General features: G+C 33.3%; 1 protein-coding gene across 1 annotated transcript in view; it reads left to right on the top strand.

The window, feature by feature from the left end:
* LOC115879038 (regulator of G-protein signaling 7-like) overlaps window positions 1-23,398 on the top strand; it is a 57,142-nt gene extending 33,744 nt beyond the window's left edge. The window contains exons 2-3 of the mRNA XM_030895671.1: window positions 473-676; window positions 23,173-23,398. Of these exons, the coding sequence (XP_030751531.1) occupies window positions 473-676; window positions 23,173-23,398 (430 nt within the window). The remainder of the gene's footprint in view (window positions 1-472; window positions 677-23,172) is intronic.
* The last annotated feature ends 348 nt before the right edge of the window (window positions 23,399-23,746 follow it).

The raw sequence follows: 23,746 nt of genomic DNA, 5'->3' as shown, positions 1-23,746 counted from the left end.
GGGTCAAACGTACAGCCTTGCCACAAAGAGTGTCATTTTTACTCCTAATAAAACAATATCCTCCGCATTTTTAATAAAAAAATTTGCTAGGTGAACCAACTAGCAATAAACTACTGTGATAAAACTAATTTTTAGTTTTATAGACCAGCAACTAACTGCGTTACCCAATTTCATTTGCATCTAATAAAAAAATATTTTATGCAGATTTTTTGCGAACACTATATTTTCCCATACTACACCACTGTTTGACACCGACAAATCAAACGACCATTTAGATTTCTGTTTAGTTTTCAATTAGCGAATAATTTATGTTTTTACGTTTTATGTTCGTCTATAGCAAATAGTAAAGTGGTAATTTGATTAGCTTTGCTATTTGGTAAACGTTCGTAGTGAAATGCATGCAACCATGCTGTGGCTTTCTAAATGGGCAATTCTACTGTTTTATTAGTTTTATGCTACGATATGTTTGTAGAGTGGATGTGCCGACGGAAAAAAGGGTGAGGAAGTGGGGTTTGTCAATGGAGGATTTGCTCTGCGACCCCACTGGGGTGCAAGAGTTCACCAATTATTTGCAGAAAGAGAAGAGCGAGGAGAACATCCTGTTCTGGTTGGCGGTCAACGATTTGAGACGGTCGTCCCAGTCGCAGGTCCTATGGAAAATTCAAGAAATATACGAGTAAGTGTTTTTTGTTATTAATCATATTTTCATAAATTAGAAATTTGTGTGATAAATAGGCAACGATACTAAAGCTTCATTCAGAACCTCGCAATTAGTGGGAAAAAATAAGGGTTTCAATTACTTTTTAATGTACGATCATTCACAATGTCTAAAAAACACAATTAAAATTAATAGAATATCCTAGCAACATCTTGCGGTAATCAGTTGTATCGATAGAGAAAGCCTAAAGCTTGATTTTCATGCATCCGTTATCCGACGATATGATGATACGATATTAATTTTATTGGTTGAATTGAAAGACTTAGATTAGTTAGAAACGGTTAACCAATCGAAGTCTTTAAATTCAACCAATAAAATTAATATCGTATCATCGTATCGTCGTCGGACAACTAGATGCATGAAAATCAAACTTTGCGTAATATTTAGCTTATAAAACAATTAACTTTTGATTCCTAACCACATTTTCTCTTGTTGTACGATAAACCAAAGGCCAAAATGACATTCCTCGCAAATTTTGAAGTATAATTAGTGGAAAAGTTAAAAATTTGTTAACTTTTTCCACTAAAGCTTCATTCAGAACCTCGTGGAACAAATAAATTATTGGAATAAATTAGTGGTTTCAAATACACTTCATACTTTTTAGTTTACGATCATTCACAATGTTTAAAAAACACAAATAAAATTAATAGAATATCCTAGCTACTGCTTGCGTTAGTTGACGGAAGATAATCAAAGACCAAAATGACATTTGTAGCAAATTTTGAAGTATAATTAGTGGAAAAGTAAAAAAAATTTTCTACTAATTGAAAATGTCTACCACTAACTTTGACGTTCTGAATGCTTAAATTGAAATTAAAGCAACAAACTTCTTCGCTAATTAAAACCACTGATTTATTCCACTAATTTCGAGGCTCTGAATGAAGCTTAATTAAAAATGCACTAATTTTGACGTTCTGAACAAACGTTATACGCTAATTGAAACCACTAATTGCGAGGTTCTGAATGAAGCTTTTAACCGAGAGTAGGAAGGTGGCGCGCCATCGGGATTTTTTTTTATACAAGGTGTTTCAAAAAACATATGCCATGTATTCAAAATAAATGAATTACGGACTTCCATTTTCTTTCTTGATATTGATTAACACAACGTTTCGGTCAGAAGGATCACTGACCGTTATCATGTTTACACTTGTGAAAACGTTTGAAACTTGAAACGTGCGAATCAAAATAAATAAAGACAATGGAAGTCCGAAATTCTTTTAGTTTCAAAGCCGAATCGTTGTCTACCACATTCAACATATGCCATCTTTCGTGGGGAGATTTTTCATATATTTTTTGAAACACCTTATATAGAATCACGAAAAAATATTAAAACGGACCAAATATGATAAACAACAATTTTGTTCACAAGCTGGGAGTAAAATGAACTGCCTGATAAGTTACCAAAGGTTTGATACTGGAATTGCAATAGCATCATTGCCTAGACATTACCTAGTATAAAACCGCTAGTCTGCCGAATCTTCGTGATCACCGTTGCGATTTACAGCTGTCTTTTATATTATACCGGGTGCGTCTCAAAAGTGGCGCACCCCCTATAATTTTTTTATTTTTTCAGATAAAAAAACGAGATTTGGTATGTTAGTATATGACATAAATTGATTGACGTATTCAATTGTTTTTAGTCACTTCCTCTTCCACCGAAAATGACCACAACTTTTTATTTTTAAATTGCACCCTCGGTATATATTTACTGTATACTATAGAAAATGACACTCTGAATAGAATGACATATCATATGTTAACTTTTGACATTTTTTTGAATCTAGATTGCCATGGCTGTGTTAAAAACAGTTGTTATCATAAAGTTGTAATCATTTCCTGTGAAACAGGAAGTGATCAAAAACAATTGAATCAAGGTCAATCAATCCTAATTTATGTCATATACTAACATGTCAAATATCTGTTTTTTATCTGAAAAAATAAAAAAGGTATAGGATGTGAGCCACTTTTGAGACGCACCTGGTATAGAAACATGAAAAAAGAGTGAGTTATTAAAACGAACATTAAGAACTCATACATTCAGGCATCAATAGTATTGTTTATTCATAGATATTCACAAAATTTATTATCCATTTAATAAGAGCACTTTAAAAGAGTACTTAACTGTGTACAGAGTGTCCCATTTTCTTGTGATTTATAGCTTTTTTTGTTTATGAGAAGAAATATATAATGATTTCGTTATCACATCATTGTGCTACTTTTTTATGAAACTAAAGATGCTAACACAGATTTGTCCTAGCCTTTTTAGTTGTAGCCATTTTAGTTCCTGAAATACAGGACTGATTTGAAAATGTTGCATTTTTCATAGCCCATAATATCTCGATTATCTTAAAACTTGTGAAAACTGAGTTTCGTAGAGTATTTCACGTAGAATCCAGTGGCGTAGAATGCAGAATGTTTAGGAGGGGAATTAATAACCGCTTTACAGATCTCTCTCTATTGTGTGTTCCCTTTTCTTGAGTTATAACGAGTTATACTACTACTACTACTGCCATTACTCGCTGACGAGTATTTGACACGCATTAGGAGATGGTCACGCAAGGCGTTTTCTTTCATGAGCTTTTCTGTGACTGAAAATCCCGATACGTGATGTTATCTGCCTACCGCACTCCGGACATTCAAAAATCTCATTGCTTTGTTGCATCTTTACTTTTTGGTTGTCGCTGTTAACTGAGTTTACAATTCTTCTCCATTGAGTTCTATTGTAAGCTGTTTCTTCCCACTCATTCTGCATATATCCCCTTTAAGTTTTCATGGAAAATGTCCTTGTACCTTTTGAGTTGCCCACCCGGCCTTCTCTTACCGTCTACAAGCTCACCGTAAAGCAGAGATTTTGGTATGCGGGTTTCTTGCATTCTGCATACGTGACCAGCCCATCTTAAGCGGGATTTTGTAACCATGACTTCAATACTCTCGCAGTTAGCTTTTTCAAGTACCGATACGTTTGAGACATGATGGAACCACCGGATTCTTAAGAGTTGTCTAAGGTGTGTCTGTTGCAACCTGTTTAATGCGTTCATTTGTCGGCGGTACGGCACCCAAGTTTCGCTCCCATATAACATGGTGGGGATTATAATTGCTCGGTACACTGCAAGTTTCGTTTTTGTACTCAAATCATGATTGTAGAAAACCCTGTCTTTTAATTTCCAATCCTGTGCTGAATTTCAGAGTCGATATTGGCCTTTTCCGAAATCAAACTGCCGAGGTAATTGAATTCCGCTACAAATTCCAATAGTTCTCTAACCTAACCAATTTGTATAACATTATTGTGATCTTCCGGGGGAGTGCATATGATTTTGGTTCTGTCGATGTTTAGTTTTAGCCTCAAAGCTTCGTATGCCCAGGTATATGTGTTCAGCATTTCTTGTAATTGTAACGTTTTTGCAACTAGAGCGCAGTCATCAGCGCATTGAAGTTCTGTGATGAATTTTGTACGTGTTTTTGCCCTGAGTCTTTTTATGTTGAACAGACCACCGACCGGCGCCGTTGTATCTATATCTAATGCCCAATCCTCTCTCCTGCAGTTTGCTGTCCACTATAATGGAGAGCGCTGCCGTGAACATGTACATACTCTTGTATTTTTTAAGAAGGGATTGCTCAGTGATCCATGATGTGACACCCTTGACTTGTTGTTGTTATGGAAGCTTTTACACACTGCAAGAAATTTGTTGGGTACTCCGAACTTTTTCATAATTGCATCTCCGTTCACAGAGTTGAAAGCTTTTGTTAGGTCGATAAATACAATATAAAGTTTAGACTGCTGCTCTTTTACTTTTTCCTGTAGTTGGCGGATGAAAAATATGCATTCCACGGTCGCGGTGCCGCGGTTGGTACGAAAACCCGTTTGTGATTCTGGAAGGATTTTTGACGAGTTATAACTAATCGTACAGTCTCAGGGTTGTGGCAAAAGCCAGTACTAGAGACGACTTCACAAAGGCCAGCTCTCCATTCTCGACATCAGCCGTACCAAAGTTCATGGCACGAACGGTCGTCATCTTGGCACACTCAGTTCTGGTGTTTCCCCATTTTCCCCACAGAATCTACATTCGCCGTTGTTTCTCAGCTTCAGCTTACTGAGGTGTTCGTTGAGGAGACAGTGTCCTGTTAGAAACCCCGTGGACAATCCGTGACAATTGTTGTTACTTAAATCCAAGAAATTCATTGATTTTTCTCGGTCGTAAGTTCTGAGGAACTTTTTCGAGTGTCTTAGACCGTTGGAGGACTCTCATTCCAGGTTACGGATGGAGTCTTCCAGGGTCCTCAGTTCCGCCTTTAGTTGGTTTCCGCTTGGAAAACAAAACGGTTCTGGTCCAGTTAGTGGAGTGTTCGCTCCTTTTCTAGCTAGATCGTTGAGCGGACACCCAGAGTAGGAGGATTTTATTTTCTTTGCCTAATTTGTTCAGCTTCTCTAGGCATTTTTTATCATATATTATTCTGATTATGCGCCCCCATATTAAACCACATAACACAAATTAAATTAATGTTTTATTTTACTTTTATTATGTTTGCGTATGTTCATTTTAGTTTCCTTTCGACTGGAATGTCATTGGATAAATGCGAGTTTTCTGGCATTACTAATTGCTGCATTCATTTCATTGTCAACTCATAGCGGTTGTGTTACAAAATTTATAGTGGTTATCTGAGATGTGCCTTTTAGGAAAATTAACCGGACACATTAAATGTTCAAATGTTGGTGCAATATGACAATATTTTCAGCAATATCGTCGCAGTGGCTCTATTAAATATTTATTCTACGTCCGTTGCGTTAATGTAAAATCAATTTTCATTTTATTAAAAATTAATAAGCATACATGTATGCGTTTTCTATACATACAGGGAGTTTAATATATTATAGAAAATATTCTTTTTGAAATAAAATAATTTTCTCTTTTAAAGGCCATTAATGTTCAGGTTTTTCAAGCTTTCTGGAAACTCTAGCATAATATTTATTTTATGTGAAAATCCATGATTTTAAAATCCACAGACACAAATTCCTTATTGACACTTTACTTTTATCTAAATATGCTTAACCATCAAAAATTCTTGATATTTTATAGGGCGTATTTGTATCCTCAAGTAGTATTTTTTTTCTTTAATGATAGGGTGGGGTTGCATATACCTTTTGCAACCTCTTTGTTCATTAGGCAAATTTGTGTAGAAATAAGAAGCACTAAAAGTATTTCGTTTCTAAGAATTTTTTATTGAGATTTTTGCAGAAAAATTAATCTATGATATAATTAAGTTATAGACATTGCTTATAGAAGTATCTCATATCGGTAAAATTCGAGGGGCAAACCGCTGCCAAAAATGGTGTACAATAAATACCAATTTTGGGAAAAAAGTACCAAAAATACCAAATTATTTCCAAAAAATACCAAATTAGAACCAAAAATACCAAATTATTATTATTATTATATTTATATATAATAATTATTATTCTTTTTAGTATCTAAAGAATTTAAGATATTTGGAGCTTTAGGGCCTATTCATGTCAAACTACGATAACTATGTCAGAAAAACATATAAGCTTAATTCGAGTTCCAAAAAAGTACGGTTCTAGAACGGTTTAAAACAATCGCACAGTCTAATTACGACAATCATTCATGTCAAAAGTTGCAAAAAATCATATTGTGCCAGTGTTTTGAACCGTTCTAGAACCGTACTTTTTGGGAAATCGAATAAAGCTACTGTCATGACACGTTTAAAAAGTCATTTAACGGTTCCATTAAAATCGATACTTGCAAAAATTTATAAAATAAAAACTAGACATAAAAAGTAATTGAATTTTTTGTTATTTGCGCTATTTGTTACTTATAAGCTCAAAAATGTAATTATATGCACAAGAAAAATAAGAAATTCTAAAAATTTTTAATTCTAACTATAATTCTGCCTGTCTGAGAACAAGTATCATAGTCCTGTTTGCTGTCCATCCCATGTTACCATAGTTACACTTTGCACCGATGAAATGTGTAATGTGAAAAAGACCCTATATATTTGTTATCTCAGCGTTTTATTTCTATAATTCCTAAAATAGTATCAATCTTCTGAGTTTCATTTCTCAGTTATCAACTTAGAAGTTTTCCAAAACTGAGTGGCGCCCAAAAAGATTGTAAAGACGTAAGCACTGTTTTATTTTTTGTTTTTTTTGCACTGTTTTTTTTATCTCGGCGTTTTATTTCTATAATTCCTAAAATAGTATCTATCAATCTTCTGAGTTTCATTTCTCAGTTGTCAACTTAGAAGCTTTCCAAAACTGAGTGGCGCCCAAAAAGATTGTAAAGACGTAAGCACTGTTTTATTTTCCATCGAAGGCCCATTGTTCACCGGTAAAATGCGCGGCTCAACTTTCGTTTAGCTGAAATCTGTTATATAAAAAATGACTTTATATATGCGTTCTATAGAAGGCGTTGGGAGTACAAATATACAAAATTTTTCCTGCGGAAATGCGTCATTTTCATTTTTCGGAATTTAGTATAGCCGAAATCTGTTACATCAAAACTAGTCTTCGGGGTGTGTTTTAGACATTTTTCTAAACATAAAAACACAAAAAAGTGTCAGCGGAAATTTTTTATTTTTATTTTACATAAAAAAATGCTTTGACTTTAGAATAGCCGAAATCAGTTACATGAAAAATGAACTTATATTTGTTTTATACGAGCCTTTACGAGCAAAGAAATACAAAAAAATTCCTGCGGAAATGTGTCAATGTCATTTTGTGCACTTTGTTTTTCATACATTTTTCAGTTTAGAAGCTTACGGGACCGAGGAAAGAGGTGCTGGGTGGAAAAAAACATCTTTCGGAGGAATAACAATTCTTGTAGAATAGATATAGGTTCTTGTAAACTATAAGTACCTAGGAATGTTATGAGCACTTATTCTTGTTTTTTATTAAAGCTTTACGTAAATAGTTCTGATTCAAAACAAGAAAAATCATTGGATCATGCAGTTTTCTTTTATATTTTAATAATTAACTGTGATTTTGCAAAAATATTATTATATTGGTTAGGATTTGGGTTGCTTCGGTTAGCTTTCCTTTATGGAGGGTGTTAAGCTGTGATTTTTATATTTTAATAGTTAACTGTGATTTTGTAAAAATATTATTAGATTGGTTAGAATTTTAGATACTTTTAAATGATTTTTTTTGGTTCAAAAGTGATAAAAAGATAATTTTTTATGTATTAATGCTTACAAAAATGGAAAATGAAAATCAAGCATTTCCGCAGCAAATTTTTTATTTTCCTGAGTTTGTAAACGCTTCTAAAAAGCAAAAATATATTTATTTTTTAAATAACTGATTTCAGCTATTCTAAATTCTATTAAATTTCCTCAGAAAATGGATACAGTTTATTTCCGCAGGAAAATTTTTATTTTCCTCAATTCGTGAATGCTTCTAAAAGGCAAAAATATATTTATTTTTTATATAACTGATTTCAGCTATTCTAAAGTCTAATAACTTTCCTTAGAAAATGGAAGCAGCTTATTTCCTCAGGAAAATTTTTGTGTTCATATGTTCAGAAAAATATTAAAAATAAAACGCAAAATGTATTTTTTTATAGCAGATTTCAAGGATTATTCTAAAGTGCGAAATTTGTAAATTACGCATTTCCGCACGAAAATTTGTGTTTTCCGTGGTTCACAGGAGCTTTTTAAAGACAATTTTTTTTCTCATAACTGATTTCAGCTAAACGAAAGTTGACCCAATTGCGCCGTCGCATAGTATTAGTTGTTATCAAAATATATTTCTAAAACAAAATTCTCAAAAAAAAAGAATCCATCTATTTAGAACTTCTAATGCTGCACCGCAGCTGATGTTTTCTATTATAGGACCACACCGTACATTTTCTGCTATACTCCATTAGCACTTTATGCAATTTCCGGTAATTTGCTGCATTCGATCTCCGGACTAAAACCGGATGGTGTGAATGGCCACACTTAAACTAATGGACTACTACTTCTGTAGGTTTAAAACCAAGACGGTGAACCGGATAGCTCGAAACGAGTGTTAAAATACACCCTTCTCTTGAAATTAGCCGCGTATAAGTGTCCGTTAAAAACAAAATTAGGTACTAGCTGGTTTTATATGAAAATACAATTATTTTAAAATCAGGGAAAATCTAAAATGATTTTTGAGAGAATATATTGAACGGAGAAAATAATTTTAATGTTTTCCTGGTAAGATCTTACCAAAAATCTATTCTTTGTTCGTCTCTAACTTGATTATACGGAAAATCCCATTAATCTGAATTTCTCATATATTATTTTTTAATTTTGAGACCTTAGAAGCTCTTAAAATACATAATAAAAAATCCACGACTGTACTTAACATCTGAAAGTTGATGATGAGGTAACTCAAATACATAAACACCATGTAGTAGAAGAAAAAAATGTAACAATGAGAATATGAAACTTATTTTGTTATATCTTCTCAAATAGAAAAGCAAAATAAAACACGAATTTGCCAGAATACACCAAAACGCTTAACTTTTGCTCTGGATGCGCGTTTTGTTAACCATATTACCATCATCAGCAGATGATTAAAAAATACCTTTTCAAATAGAGTCACAAAAAAGCAAAAATGCAACTGCGAATATTTGTTTTTTTTAATCTTCGGTAGTATTCGGAATCAGCATCAACTCGTATCTCATCTAGTTCCCGAGATCCCGACGATAAGGTTCGAATTTGAAACACCCTGTATATTTACAAATTTTGAGTATGTACCTCAGACGTTCGTGTAACTCTAATTGAAAGAAAATTATGTCAAACTGCATGCACCCACATATAGAAAAAATCCTCTCAGAATCACAAACGGGTTTTGGCACCAACCGCAGCACCGTCGATTCCATATTCTCCATCCGCCAACTACAGGAAAAAGTGAAAGATCAACAGTGTAAACTTTATATTGCATTCATCGACCTAACAAAAACTTCGACTCTGTGAACAGAGATGCACTTTGGGCAATTATGAAAAAGTTCGGAGTACCCAATAAATTTCTTACAGTGTGTAAAAGCTTCCATAACAACAACAAGTCAAAAGTGTCACAACATGAATCACTGACCGATTCCTTCCTAACAAATACAGGAGTTAGGCAGGGATGTGTCTTAGCTCTTAGCGCCTCTCCTATTCAACATTTTCATGGCAGCGCTGTCCATTAAAGTGGATAGCAAACTGCAGGAAAGAGGATTGGGCATTAGATACAGATACGACGGCTGTCTGTTCAACATAAAAAGACTCAAGGGCAAAACCACTTACAAAATGCATCACAGAACTTCAATACGCTAATGACTGCGCTCTAGTTGCAAAAACGCTATAACAATTACAAGAAATGTTGAACACATATACCTGGGAATACGAGACTTTGGGCCTTAAGCTGAACAACGATAAAACTAAAACCATGTGCACTCCCCCGGAAGATAAAAATAATGCTATAAAAATCGGAGAGAACTATTGGAATACAATTACCTCGGCAGTTTAATTTAGGAGAAAGCCAATATCGACTCTGAAATTTAGAACAGGATTAGCAACGCCTCAAGATCATTCTGAAAGTTAAGACCAGGTTTTCTACAATCATGATTTGAGCTCATAAACTTGCAGTGTACCGAGCAATAATAATCCCCACCGTGTTATATGGAAGCGAAACCTGGGTGCCGTACCGCCGACACATGAACGCATTAAACAAATTATAGCAGAGACACCTTAGACAACTCTTAAGGACCAAATGGTTCCACCATGTGTCAAACGTATCAGTCCTTGACAAAAACTCAACTGCGAGAGCGTTGAAGTCGTGATTACAAAATCCCGCTTAAGATGGGCTGGTCACGTATGCAGAATGCAAGAGTATGCAGAATGCAAGAAAATCGCCTACCAAAATCTCTGATTTACGGTGAGCTTGTAGACAGTAAGAGGAAACCGCGTGGACAACTGAAAAGGTACAAGGATATTTTCCACGAAACCTTAAAGGGGATAAACATGCAGAATGAGTGGGAAGAAGCAGCAAACAATAGAACGCAATGGAGAAGAATTGTAAACTTAGTTAACAGCGACAACCAAAAAGTAAAAAGACAACAAAGCAATGATATTTTTGAATGTCCGGAGTGTGGAAGAGAGATAACATTACGTATCGGGCTTTTCAGACACAGAAAAGCTTATGAAAGAAAACGTCTTGCAGGCATCTAACCATCTAACCATCTTCTGATGTGTGCCAAATACTCGCCAGCGAGTAATGGCAGTATATATATATATATATATATATATATATATATATATATATATATATATATATATATATATATATATATATATATATATATATATATATATATATATATATATATATATATATATATATATATAATTATTGAAAGAGGACATAAGCCATTTTGTTTTTAGTCTCTTTTAAAATTATGATATTCCTGTCATTGAACCTGTAGGATACCAGCATCTATATACGTGGTCTCCTTATCTCTAATTTTTAGACTTTGTGAAAATATTCCAGTTATATCCGTATATAACCATCGAATAAAAGTTGGCTTGGAATTGACTATCGATCTCCATATAATTTTCATACAAAATGACAGCGATCTTCATTTCCAAGCCATCTCTGACCCCGTCATTTTTTTTTGAACATATGGCACCTCTAAAATGGGTGTAACTTTTACCACCTCATTTCTCTTCTCCCACAGTGACAACTTTACTACTTACTTTCTGCGCATTCCCAATCCGCTCGCTATTACTTCGTCCAGTATCGCCTGTTCTAGAACCGTTTGCTGGTCGGTGGTTAGTGCAACCTCTGGGACTACGCCGCGTCATTTTCTCTTGTCCAGCAATAGCGGAAAAGCTGGTGATATGTGCCTGCCTGCTTCTCGGTATTGAACGGCATTTTCCTCCCTTGCTTTTTTTGATCATGGCTTTTTCTTCTCTAGCCAGAACAGAGGTGAGAGGGTCTTGATCCATCTCTTGCCTTTTGGTGGAGATGCGCCATGTTCTTTCTTGGTTCCTTTACTCTCTTCTTTTTTGAGGAGTGTTTTCCCTTTTGCTCCGTCTGGAGGAAGTCCGTCGTGGAGCAGTCGGAGGTATCTCCGTACTTCTACCACAAAATACATATACGGAAGAAGTGCAAGCGCCCTGTTAAATATTGGAAAGTGAAATTGACGTTTAAATTTGACACTGTTGACAACTACTGCCGCTAGCGCCCCCAATATCGCTTGTAGGAACTATGGACTATATTCTCACGTATGGCGGGAAGTTTAAAAAAATAAAAATTTTAATTCTTTAGTTATTTTTAATTATGACATAAATAAAAACACAAAAAATACACATTTTTTAAAGATATGTTTAATATCAATATCAAATATACAACGGAAATATAATTTATCCACAAAAAATTAATAAAATTAAAAGAATAATGTTACAAGTACAGATCAAGCGACAAAATAATTTATATAACAAAATTGAAAAAAAACGGCGTCATAGATGGCTTAGAAATGAAGATATATATCATAATTTTGAAAATAAAATTATACTAGGGCTGGCATTTCTGGTCTCTGGTCTTGGGTGCCGATTTTCGTGTGTACGTAGAGTCCAAATACTTAGCAACGGTCAAAATACTTAGGAAAATAAGATGTACTGAATAAAGACAGAAGGCAAGTACTTTCCCAAGCGCATGGAATCTAGCGTCAGACTAAGTGGTTATGTAATAAATACTTCGTATTTTTGCTCTCTCCGACTTACTAGATTGCCATAGCAATTCACTCCTATACATGTAAACGCCAACCCAAGGTTTCGCTTGCCAGCAGGGTATGGGAAATGTAATCGATCATCATTTTTAAGCCAACTGGATGATCATTTGAAACACACAGTATATCATTTCAATATCCTAAATGGAAAGAAAATAGATCACCTTTCTGTTTTGTACTATGGTCCGTTTCTTCCGATGGCTCATCTCGTTGATATTTAGGAAATTATCCATAAAATATATATTTTACTATGGGACCTGGGATGAAAAAACATAAAATTCATGTGGATTTGATGATCCTTTTGTTACCTAAATCAGGAGAATGACAATGACACTTGCCTACACGTTAGTCCGAAGAGTTTTATCAAAAACCTATATTTGCCTAATTAATTTATGTATTAAATTTGCAAAGCAAACTGCAGCGTGTAAACAAAAGAAATAAAATGGCGACAAGTCAACGACCCGATAAGGAGAAAAGTGGTGTTCGAATGACATATTATGGGTCCCAAAAATGGTTTTTGTCTCATTTCAATGCACGCTTTAGAAAGAAAAAGAGATGAACTCAATTACTGAAAGAACGTCAAGGTTTTATCTGTCACTCTTCAATAATTCATCGGTAAGGAAGATTCCTAGAAAATCGCTTGTAGCCAAGTTTTGAGCCATTGCCAGTTCTCCCATAAGAAGTGTCATCCACCTGCTTCTACTCCGCTAAGGGTACGAACATAGTGGAGGCAGGTTTCTGCTTTCCGACAACCAGCGCCGTCTCTGGGGACCTATTCTTGACCACTCGCATCTTCAAATATCGCTCGCATCTCGCATCTCCTAAAAAGCCATATAACAATACACAGATGCGTAACTTTGCGTATATGCATCACGTGTATTGTATATGGCTATTTCAGAGATGCGAGGAGGATTCGGAAGTAGATAATTAAGAGGAAATTTACCTGATTAACTAACCTAACCTAACCAAACCATATTCAAACGCCGCGCCCGCCTCGCCGGGGCCGCACATAGGTGTATTTGGTCTATAAACCTGGCCAAAAGTGATATTTTTTATTTTCATTTTTATCTTAACTGAATACAAATCTATAAATATAAATGTAAGCACGTTTATTAGTTATTAGCTTTTTTAAGTCGTAAGTTGACTATCAAATAAATAATATATTTCAGTTAAAAGTATGAATTATCTTGAGTGTATTCTGAATATTTCTAAGATTATAAAAATAGTGGAATTGTTTGTAGTGCTTTTTTTGCAAATTGTTCATAATAACTGTCATGATGGATACAGAGCCAGCTTTGTTTGTTGGCTCTGTTCTGTTTTATGCCATATTTTTATTTTGAAACGTTTCCTTCTATCTATTTCTTTATAATGTTTTATATTTAAAAAATCAGAGGCATTTTTATAAGGTGTAAGACTATTCGGCAATATTCCGCATGGAAATTAGTATCCGTTCAATGCTTAAAGTCTCCAGCTTTGGAATATGTACAAAAATCTTGCCAATATTTGCCACTGCCAAAAAAAACATTGATTTAAATAGATTCTTAAAGGAAATAGTCTTTACCCTATAACACCCATCCTCGCTCAAATATCGTCTATAATATACAAATTACTTTCTTGTTCTAGCATCCTCATCCAATTGCTTGGTTTTGCACAGAATGGCCCTATTTGATCGGTGGAAAGGGTTTCAGAATAGAGGAAAAAATATTGTGTAGGAAAAACAAAATGAGGTTCCATATTAGCACCCTCTCCTCTAATAATTAATATTACTAGCAAAAAAGCAAAAAAATCATAAAACATAATTTTGGCCAACTTTTAGTTCTTAATACCCTCTGTGCGCCGTCGGCGCCTGCAAAAGCAGAAATAAATAAATTTTCGTTCCGGTAAAAGCGAGAACGCCGATGAACGCTGGTTGACGGCTCCTACCTGCTTTCACTGTGAACTAGCCGATTTGATAACACGCTTTAATTTTTCAAGGTTATAAGCGCGAGGCGGCGCGGCGCGGCGCTACTATGTAACCATATACAGGGTGTCCCAGAAATACGTGCAAGTATTTTAACTTAACTGGTAGTATAGTTCAACCCCAGAAACACGCCTATGAGGTTTTTTTCTAAATATTTTTTTTTGAAAATTCGGAATTTTTTGAAAATATTTTTGGAATTTTTTTGCAATTTTTTTTAGTTTTTATTTAAAAAAATAATTTCTTGATAATATGGCAACATAGGTAGTAGATTAAATTTATAAGAAAGAAAATCCAGAAAAGATCCAGTGGTTCTCAAACAAATCTCGAAGTATTGGAAAGAATATGTAAGGACCAAGAACTATTGACTACAATAAAACGACGAAAAGCAGCATATTTTGGTCATATTTTTCGAAATAACAAATATAGTTTCCTACAGCTGATCGTTGAGGGAAAGATTGAAGGACGACGAGGCATCGGGCGTAAACGGTTTTCCTGCATGCGGAATTTGCGCCAGTGCCATGGTTTAATATAGGAGAGGCAAGTGCAATTATCCGTTTGGCTCAAGACAGGGAGGAATTCCAATTGATGGTCGCCAACCTCCGATGAGGAGAAGGCACATGAAGAAGGTTCTCAAAATTTGAGCAAAAAATCATTTTTTTTGGAAATTTTCAAAGTAAAATAACTCCGTTATTTTGGACTTATTTGAAAAACGATAAAGAGAAAATGTGTTTCTTTTATCGAGATCTACGAAAGAAAAAGAGATGAACTCAATTACTGAAAGAACGTCAAGGTTTTATCTGTCACTCTTCAATAATTCATCGGTAAGGAAGATTCCGAGAAAATCGCTTGTAGCCAAGTTTTGAGCCATTGCCAGTTCTCCCATAAGAAGTGTCATCCACCTGCTTCTACTCCGCTAAGACTCTCAGCGGATCGTCTAGCCCGCCTCAGGGTTAGGCTCCGATTGACTCAGGCTCCAATTCCCCTGGATTCATGTTGTATTTCTTGTTAAATATTAGTTTTTAAGCTTTAATTAATTTCTAAGTTACAAAAAGTAGAGAAAGGCTTCAAATAAAAACGCAATAAAATTATTTCTGCAGTACTTTTACTTATTATTCAAATATTTTATACACATTTTAACATATTGCGGAAAATAAAACCTCTATAGGTCCTGTACAAGTCAAAATATAGCTAATATAGAACAAAGTAGATATCAAAATGTAACTTTTTGACATGCTTTATTGCATTTTTATGAGCATACGATATCCATATAGCCTCATAAAATGACGTATTTAAAGATTTACAAATTTCAAGAAACATATATACATCGTTCGTATTTATTTATTATTTCATATAGGGGTTTATTTGTTTTCATATGAGCTTAAAAGTTTTACATAGGAAACATTTTTGAGGTAGTATTTTTGGCGTAAATAAAATATTTATAACCAGACAAAAACGAAATATCTGACAATAATAAACCTCAAAATGGCCTTATCCAACAGAAGGAAAAGTGGATTTTACGCGTATTTTTATAATAAACTACGAGAAGACAATGTATTTTTTAGGAGATAATGTAAGAGGTCAGGTCTGTTTTTGCCATAATTTATAACGCATAAAAATATCATATTGTTTTAAACAACATTACTTTTTCCAAGGTTTGAGTTTAATATTAGAAGATGACGTGTAGAAAACTTTATTTTTACAGGGTGCATAAGTGCAAATATTTTCACGGCTAGTTGATCTCGATAAAGGAAACATATATTATCTCTTTAGCGTTTTTCAAATAACTAAAAAGTAACTGAGTTATTTTACTTTGAAAATTTACAAAAAAAAATGTTTTTTTGGTTAAATTTTGAGAACCACTGAATCTTTTCTGGGTTTTCTTTCTAGTAAATTTAATCTACTACCTATTTTACCATATCATCAATATATTATATTTTTAAACTTGACTTCATGGTTTGCGGACCGTGTTTGGTCAAAGCAGCACAATATAAACTGGTTAGAAGCTCGGGTTGCCGATAGGAACCTCATTAGAAAAAGCGTAAATCTAAAGAGGCCGTTTTTATTGCAAGCAATAGCAATATGCAATATTTTTAGCAATTCTAGTACGGAAATATCCACGATATGGCAATCACTGCTGTTCTAAGTGGATAACCTCACAGTTGACTGCACCCGACTTCTTCAAGAGTGAATGCCTGGATATGGTATAAGCCTAATGTAAGGAAACTAATAGCTTTACTCCTTGTCAAATCCTTTGTTCTTTTTCTGCCACTTTATATGACCTTTTTCTCGCGTCCCGTGACCACTGACGTAGCTGTATAGTCGTGGTCTATAACTAGGCAAAGTATAGTCGTGGCACTCGCCATAGTTTCACAGAGATGTAATATGAGTTCCCAATAAAATAAAATTAAATAAATTGATCATCGAGTAAAAATTTGCTTATGCTTAAGCAGAATATTTTCACATTTCGTGTAAGTAACAATTCTTCTGTATCTGAAAATCTTCTGATGGGAAGAAATGCGCAAAAAATATATAATGACATATTTTTATATTATTATCTATTTCCGAGATTTTCTACAACTTTTTTTTAATATAAAACAAGTTTAATTTTAACATTAATGTGTTTGTTTTGTAGTAATATATCGGTTAGGTGATTTTCATTGGATAACTAATACATTGAACAACACATTGTACTAAATAATAAAATAACATATTTAAACTTCAGTAATTGCTAATAAACATTACAGAAATTTAAAAATAGAAAAGAAGCAAGAACAATGAGAAATAGCATCACTACTTTCTCACGTAATAAAAGAATAATTTTTTAATTATTGTTACCGAGTCCCGAAGGTACCGAAAGAACCGGGAATTAATAATTTCGAGTCCCGGTTCTTTGATATCTCAAAAGAATATAATCTGGTTCTGAACCCTAGTTACCATATTATCAAGAACAAGAGAAGAATATAGAATAGAATTATGTTTTTTAACTAAAAATTAAAAAAATTTCCAGATTTTTTTTCAAAATAAAAATTGCGCAGAAAAATCCTCATATTTCTGGGGTCAAAATATACTACCCCTAAAAATATTTGCACTTATTTAAGACTCACCCTGTATAGGGTGATTCACGGTTATGGTACGTTATAGCGTTTCCGTAACCGGAGCTGTTTTTCGGAACCGGTAATTTCGGTGCCCTGCCTCTAAGGAACCGGGATTTCCAGTTTTTTTTTCGGTACTTTCGGTACTAGCAAATTTTTGTTCAATGATGGTGCAGTTCGTTAAACAGCAAGCAAGGAAAATTCAGGTTTAAATGAAAATAATATCAAATTATTAATTATATTAAGTAGTAATCAGTCATGAGAAAATTAACCTGAACACAAACCTGATCACAAATGAAGAAAAGAAATGAAAAAAAGTAGGTAACTTAAAATTTACACTAAACAACATAAACCAACTTAACTAAATTTGAAAACAAGCCTTACATTTTGAATTAAAAATGCAAATGTCTATAAAAGCATAACATAAAATATAACTAATACATTGAGCAACATTATACTAAACTACCTGATAAAAATGCCCACTTCGCTGTGCATAAAAATTTTACGATTTATTTCTTTATACACCTTGCAATGTCGGTATATTAAACGATTAAATTATTCCACAGAAATTAAACGATTAAATTATTCCGGTTGGGCACGTCAATTATTACTTTAAGTTGCTCATATTTTTACATAAAAAACATTTCTATAGAAAGCAGATATTTCTACAGAATTGTTTCTATAGAGGATCTGGGAATAAAATTTCCAGATCTGGAATAAGCTTCTTCTAAACGTCAAGTGCGTTTGGCCATTAATTACCATTTTTAAACTTAAGTAATTGCTAATAAACATTAGAGGAACTTCAGAAGCAAGATCAATAAGAGATCACTTTTTATTTAGAAAAGTTTGATTTTGACCGCTAGAAAGTATCAATGGACTTTCGCATGTAACAAAAAATATCTTTGTTATCGTTTTTTGTCAATCCGTCTCTGTGCTGGGACGCAACGCTTGAACCTCGCAGGTCGACGGACGGAACTCAACTGAAACGCCGCAACTGAATCAATCTGCCGATATTCGACAGATTGTAAAAACTGGTAGAAAATATTTGGGAGAGTGCAACTACTCTTTTCCTTCTACTATGGTATAAGTCTGAAATTCTTTTACTTTCAATACTCAGTCATTGTCTACCATATTCAAAGTAACTACTATGAGGTTTCCTTCGCAAAAAAAACATTGAAAATTTTGGATTGTTTGTTTTTAGTTAAAAAACAAATTTCTTCATAATATGGCAACATAGGTAGTAGGTTAAATTTACAATAAAGAAAATCCAGAAAACATCCAATGGCTTTCTAAATTTAAACATAAATCATTTGTTTTGATTTTCAATGTAAATTAACTCAGTTATTTTAGACTTTTTTGAAAAACAGTAAAGAGAAAATATGTTTGTTTTATCGAGACCAGCCCTGAAAATGTTTGCACTTATTTAAAACTCACCCTATATAGCTGAATTTTAAGTTATTGATAAAAATCACGTCAAATTGTCTCATGAAAGATGAGCGAAAAGGTATTATGTTGATTTTTCATTGAATTGAGAAAATAAATATGTTGTCATGAAATTAGTGGAGTGATTTAAGCCTTTATGGAATACAAACCTCGGAATTCAATTACTGTGAACGAATTTTTATAAAAAAATTTGCATTGTATTGTTAATAAGATATATTACAAAGTTTACCCATTTAAATTCGTTGCTTTCACTTTAGTATTTAAATAAACACACATATACAAATGCATACATACAAGATGGCTCCGTATTCCGTAAAAGCTCTGTATCAGGATTCCTATTTGAAATTTTCACTCCACACCTTTTACAAAATATGTGTTTAATGGTAGTTCACATTTCAAAAATATTTTTATAGATATACAGGGTGAGTCAAATATATATCTATATTTGTTTAGTTCAGTCCTTGATTAATATATAAACAAGGGTTCAGTGAATTTGCTATAAAATTCCGGGTCCAAAAATACCTTAATACCATAAAGTATACTAAATGGTTTTTGAATTATGACCACGTCCATGAGGACGTCAATCTAGACGTCCAGGAACCTTCGTATGAGAACCTCTAATTAAGACGATCGACTTATTGTAAGTTTATACCTGAGAAATCGCCGTTTGCCAGCTTTTCAAATTGATAACAAATTACACTTAAGTAATTGTACATATTAACTAACGGACTAAAAGAAGAAGATTAAATGAAGCAAGTCTTATGTCAAAAAGGCTTGCTTCGGGACCAGAACTTACTAGATGTGTTGACTAGGCCCAAAAGCAAAAGCATGGTCTTAATGTAAAAATTACGAAAAAATGTTAGTGTTTTCTTAAAAAGCGAATATTTCCAACCAAAAAACAAACCATCGAAAAAGGATGTATCTAGATGATAAAATAATTTTTAAATTTCTTGCTGTTTTAACATATTCCACAGAGTGTTTCAAACTTTCACTAAAACATCAACATTTTGTTTTCCCTCGTATAATTAACATATGGGGAGTTTCATTTTTAATTTAGAAAAAGATACTAAAAAGTCAAATAATTTGGCTACACACTGTTTAAAAAATCATCAAAATCGGTCCATTAAAACAAAATATATTAACCTTTAAAATACAGTACGTCTGCTGGATCTGTGTCTATGAAAGGAATGCGGACAAAAAACATTTAAATAAACAACAATATATTTTATACGTCGACTTGACGAGTACGTCACCGCAAATCGCTCCGCCCACTCATTTTATTGGCTACTTGCAAATTTGTCGAATTTTTATTGATGGGACGCGTCGTTTAATTTTTTACGAAAAACATGGAGAGAATATCGTTTCCCCTCTCACGGATACCCCGTAGCTACAGAACGGACAGACGTACTGTACATCAAAGTTAGGTGCCCATTTTCGTGCCGGTGGATGTATTTCCAAAACTATACATTTTAGTCATATACTTTTCTAACGAAACAAACCTTTATTTTTTCACTAGAAAAAATAAAAAAAAATCAATTAATATATAGGGTGTTCCATTACAAAAAAACATAACTTTGATGTGTAACTTTATTGGGGGAAACCCTGTAGAACTCTACATAATTTTAGGAAATGCTTTAAATTGACTTACATAAGCTCACAAAATTTCACTTCAATACGAACTTTTGTTCTCCTTGCAAAAATCGCGTCGTGTATGACACGTCACCCTATATAATTCAATTTCAATCAAAATTTTATTGATTAGAATATACGCAGAATAGGTATAGCTTATACATTAAATTTATTTATTTCAATAAATTTACTTAGAAAAAGAAATAAAAAAATCAAAAAATTAAGAACGAAATAATAATTAAGAATTTACTAAAAGTACTAAAGTAAAAAATTAAAAGCAACGAAAAAAAATGGGTAAACATTTTAGTATTTTATCTATAAAACACAATACAATATCACATTACATTCACAGTAATTGAATTCTGAGGTAAAAGTCTCTGAGCACTCCACTAAATAGTGAGTATATTTTTTTAGAACGTCTAATTTTTTTTCGAAATATACGACTAGAAAATTAATTTTAATAAATCCAATATAAACAGTGTAAAAATTATTTAAAATAAATTAGGGAATTATTTTGATTAACATTTTCTTTAAATGTATTTAAATATATGAGAAGACTTCGAAACTTTCTATTTTGAAATAAGTATTCATAATTCTCTCTTCTAACGAAGATTCCGTTATATTATAACCATAACTTGCAAAACTCTACATGAAATTTAAAAGCTTAAATATGGGAGTTTAACCTTTGATTTAACTAACTTTCTTTTAAGCTGACTTCTTAACATAGTATATCAGTCGTTTCAAAACTTTTGCATAATACTCCAGTTGAAATACAGGGTGGTCTGAACTATATTCCGGAAACTTTAGCAGCATATTCTGTAGATAAAAATAAGTAAAAAAGTTCGTATAAATGTATGTCCTAAAAATGTACAGGGTGGGTCAAATTCGACGCTTTTAAATGGAAACACCCTTTTCTATAGGAGATAGACAAAAACTAATATCGGTGTCTGGAGCTCAATTTTTATCAAAAACATGATGGTGAAAACCGCATATTGATATCTGTTACTTTTTCTGAGTTACGGGGTGTTTTTCAAAAATATGCATTTTTAACAAATCGCTGTAACTTTTTTGCTATGGAAAATTTTGTATTGTTATGAAAACATTTCCAAAGCACCTTTTTACGTAGAATTTAATGGTTTAAGTATATTTTTTTTTTAAATTAATAATTTAAGAATTATCAACAGAAAATTTGATTTTTTATATGGGACACCCTGTATATTTTTAACTTATTGAAAAGAATTTAAAATTACCTTTCCAAAAATATAACACACTTGATATTTTGCTCGATTTCTCTTCGAGATATAGTAATATATATAAAAATTCGCCCGCTTTAAATAAGTAGGCTTTGAACGGCACCGGCTGTAATGCAAAAAAATTCTAGCTGTGAGCATCAATTAAAACGAAAATAATATTTGCTATGAGAGATGCAGAATTTTATAACAATTTAAAATATATTTAACCAACATCACAACACATTTAAACTATATCTAATAACAATAAAAATAAATAGCAAACCAAGACATGAGATTTTGCTACAGGTGTTCGACATATCAACCGTCTTATGTTATGGAGAGACGGGGGCAGTTTTTGAACATTTCTCGCGGAATTCATTAATTCAGTGGGGGTGAAAGATACCCTCTCATAACTGCTAAGTATTTCTATTTCTTGTCTAGATTACGCAAGAATAAGGAACCTTTATTCTTCCCGCAAATATATCCATAGGATTAGATCCATGGGCACTAAGTCAAGCGGCCTCGACGGCCAACGGCTGAGATCTTGGTTAGCTATTCAATTATTCTTGAAATTGGCTGCAAAAATTTGCTGATAACTTCAGCGTTCAGAGGCGGTGCGTCGTCTTGCTGGAAAAATATGTTTTCGAGTTCCATTAAGGGCATATCATCAATAAGTGGTCCAAAGCCTACTAGTTTAAAGTGGCGAACTTTTAAAAATCCTGTATTTCGATGGGGATATAACAAAATATCAGGTGTGCTATATTTTTGAAAAGGTAATTTTAAATTCTTTTCAGTTAATTAAAAATATAGAGGGTGTCCCAAATAAAAAAATAATTTTTCTGTTGATAACTCTTAAATTATTAATTTAAAAAAAATTATACTTAAACCATTAAATTCTACGTAAAAAGGTGCTTTGGAAATGTTTTCATAAAAATACAAAATTTTCCATAGTAAAAAAGTTACAGCGATTTGATAAAAATGCACATTTTTGAAAAACGCCCCGTAACTCCGAAACGGTAACAGATATTGATGTGCGGTTTTCACCATCATGTTTTTGATGAAAATTGAGCTCCAGACACCGATATTAGTTTTCGTCAATCGCCTATAGAAAAGGGTGTTTCCATTTAAAAGCGTCGAATTTGACCCACCCTGTACAAGGATTTGTTATAATATTGGGTCTGAACGATAAACATTATTTACCATATCCATTTTTACAAAAAATAATTAAACGATATATGCAATCATTTTGGCCATGTGTGTATGTTGGAATATATCCCAACCCTGCCATTTTAGATAACGTAAATACAATATGGTAATAAATTAGTAATAGAGTAATTTTAATTTTCAGGAATTTTGTGAAACACGGAGCGCCTAGAGAAGTCAATATCGATAATCAAACGATGGACAAAGTCTTGGAAGGGATGAAGAACAACAGCCGTTACTGTTTCGACGCGGCCCAAGAACACGTCTACAACTTACTGCTGAAGAAGGACTGCTATCCGCGCTTCATCCGATCGGATTATTATAAGAACCTCCTCGCGAACGGTATACAACCCTTACAAAAGAAACGGTAAGTACAGCTTTATTCGTACTGCGTTTAGACGTGAGCTGAGTGTGACAGTTTGAACTTGAGGCAAGGCTCTAAAGTAAAAATTAACAATCGAAACCTTTTAGCTGTATAAATATCTGTAAATATGTAAATATTTGGAGTTCTAGAGGTAACATTACACCCTTTAATGTATTTCCTAGCACATTAATATCGTCTATTTGTCATATACAGGGTGGCGCACCTCATTCGCCTCGGTTGATATACGAAAACGGAAAGATGTAAAAACAAAATTATTTTATGGGTATAGTAGAGAGCCAATGTGCATATTTTAAAATTATTTTGAAATGTACAGGGTGTGTCAGAACTAAGATCC

This window comes from Sitophilus oryzae, unplaced genomic scaffold (assembly GCF_002938485.1).
Source record: "Sitophilus oryzae breed Bouriz unplaced genomic scaffold, Soryzae_2.0 scaffold_1560_pilon_pilon, whole genome shotgun sequence".
Classification (NCBI taxonomy): Eukaryota; Metazoa; Arthropoda; class Insecta; order Coleoptera; family Curculionidae; genus Sitophilus; species Sitophilus oryzae.
This window is presented reverse-complemented; position numbering and strand designations above follow the sequence as displayed.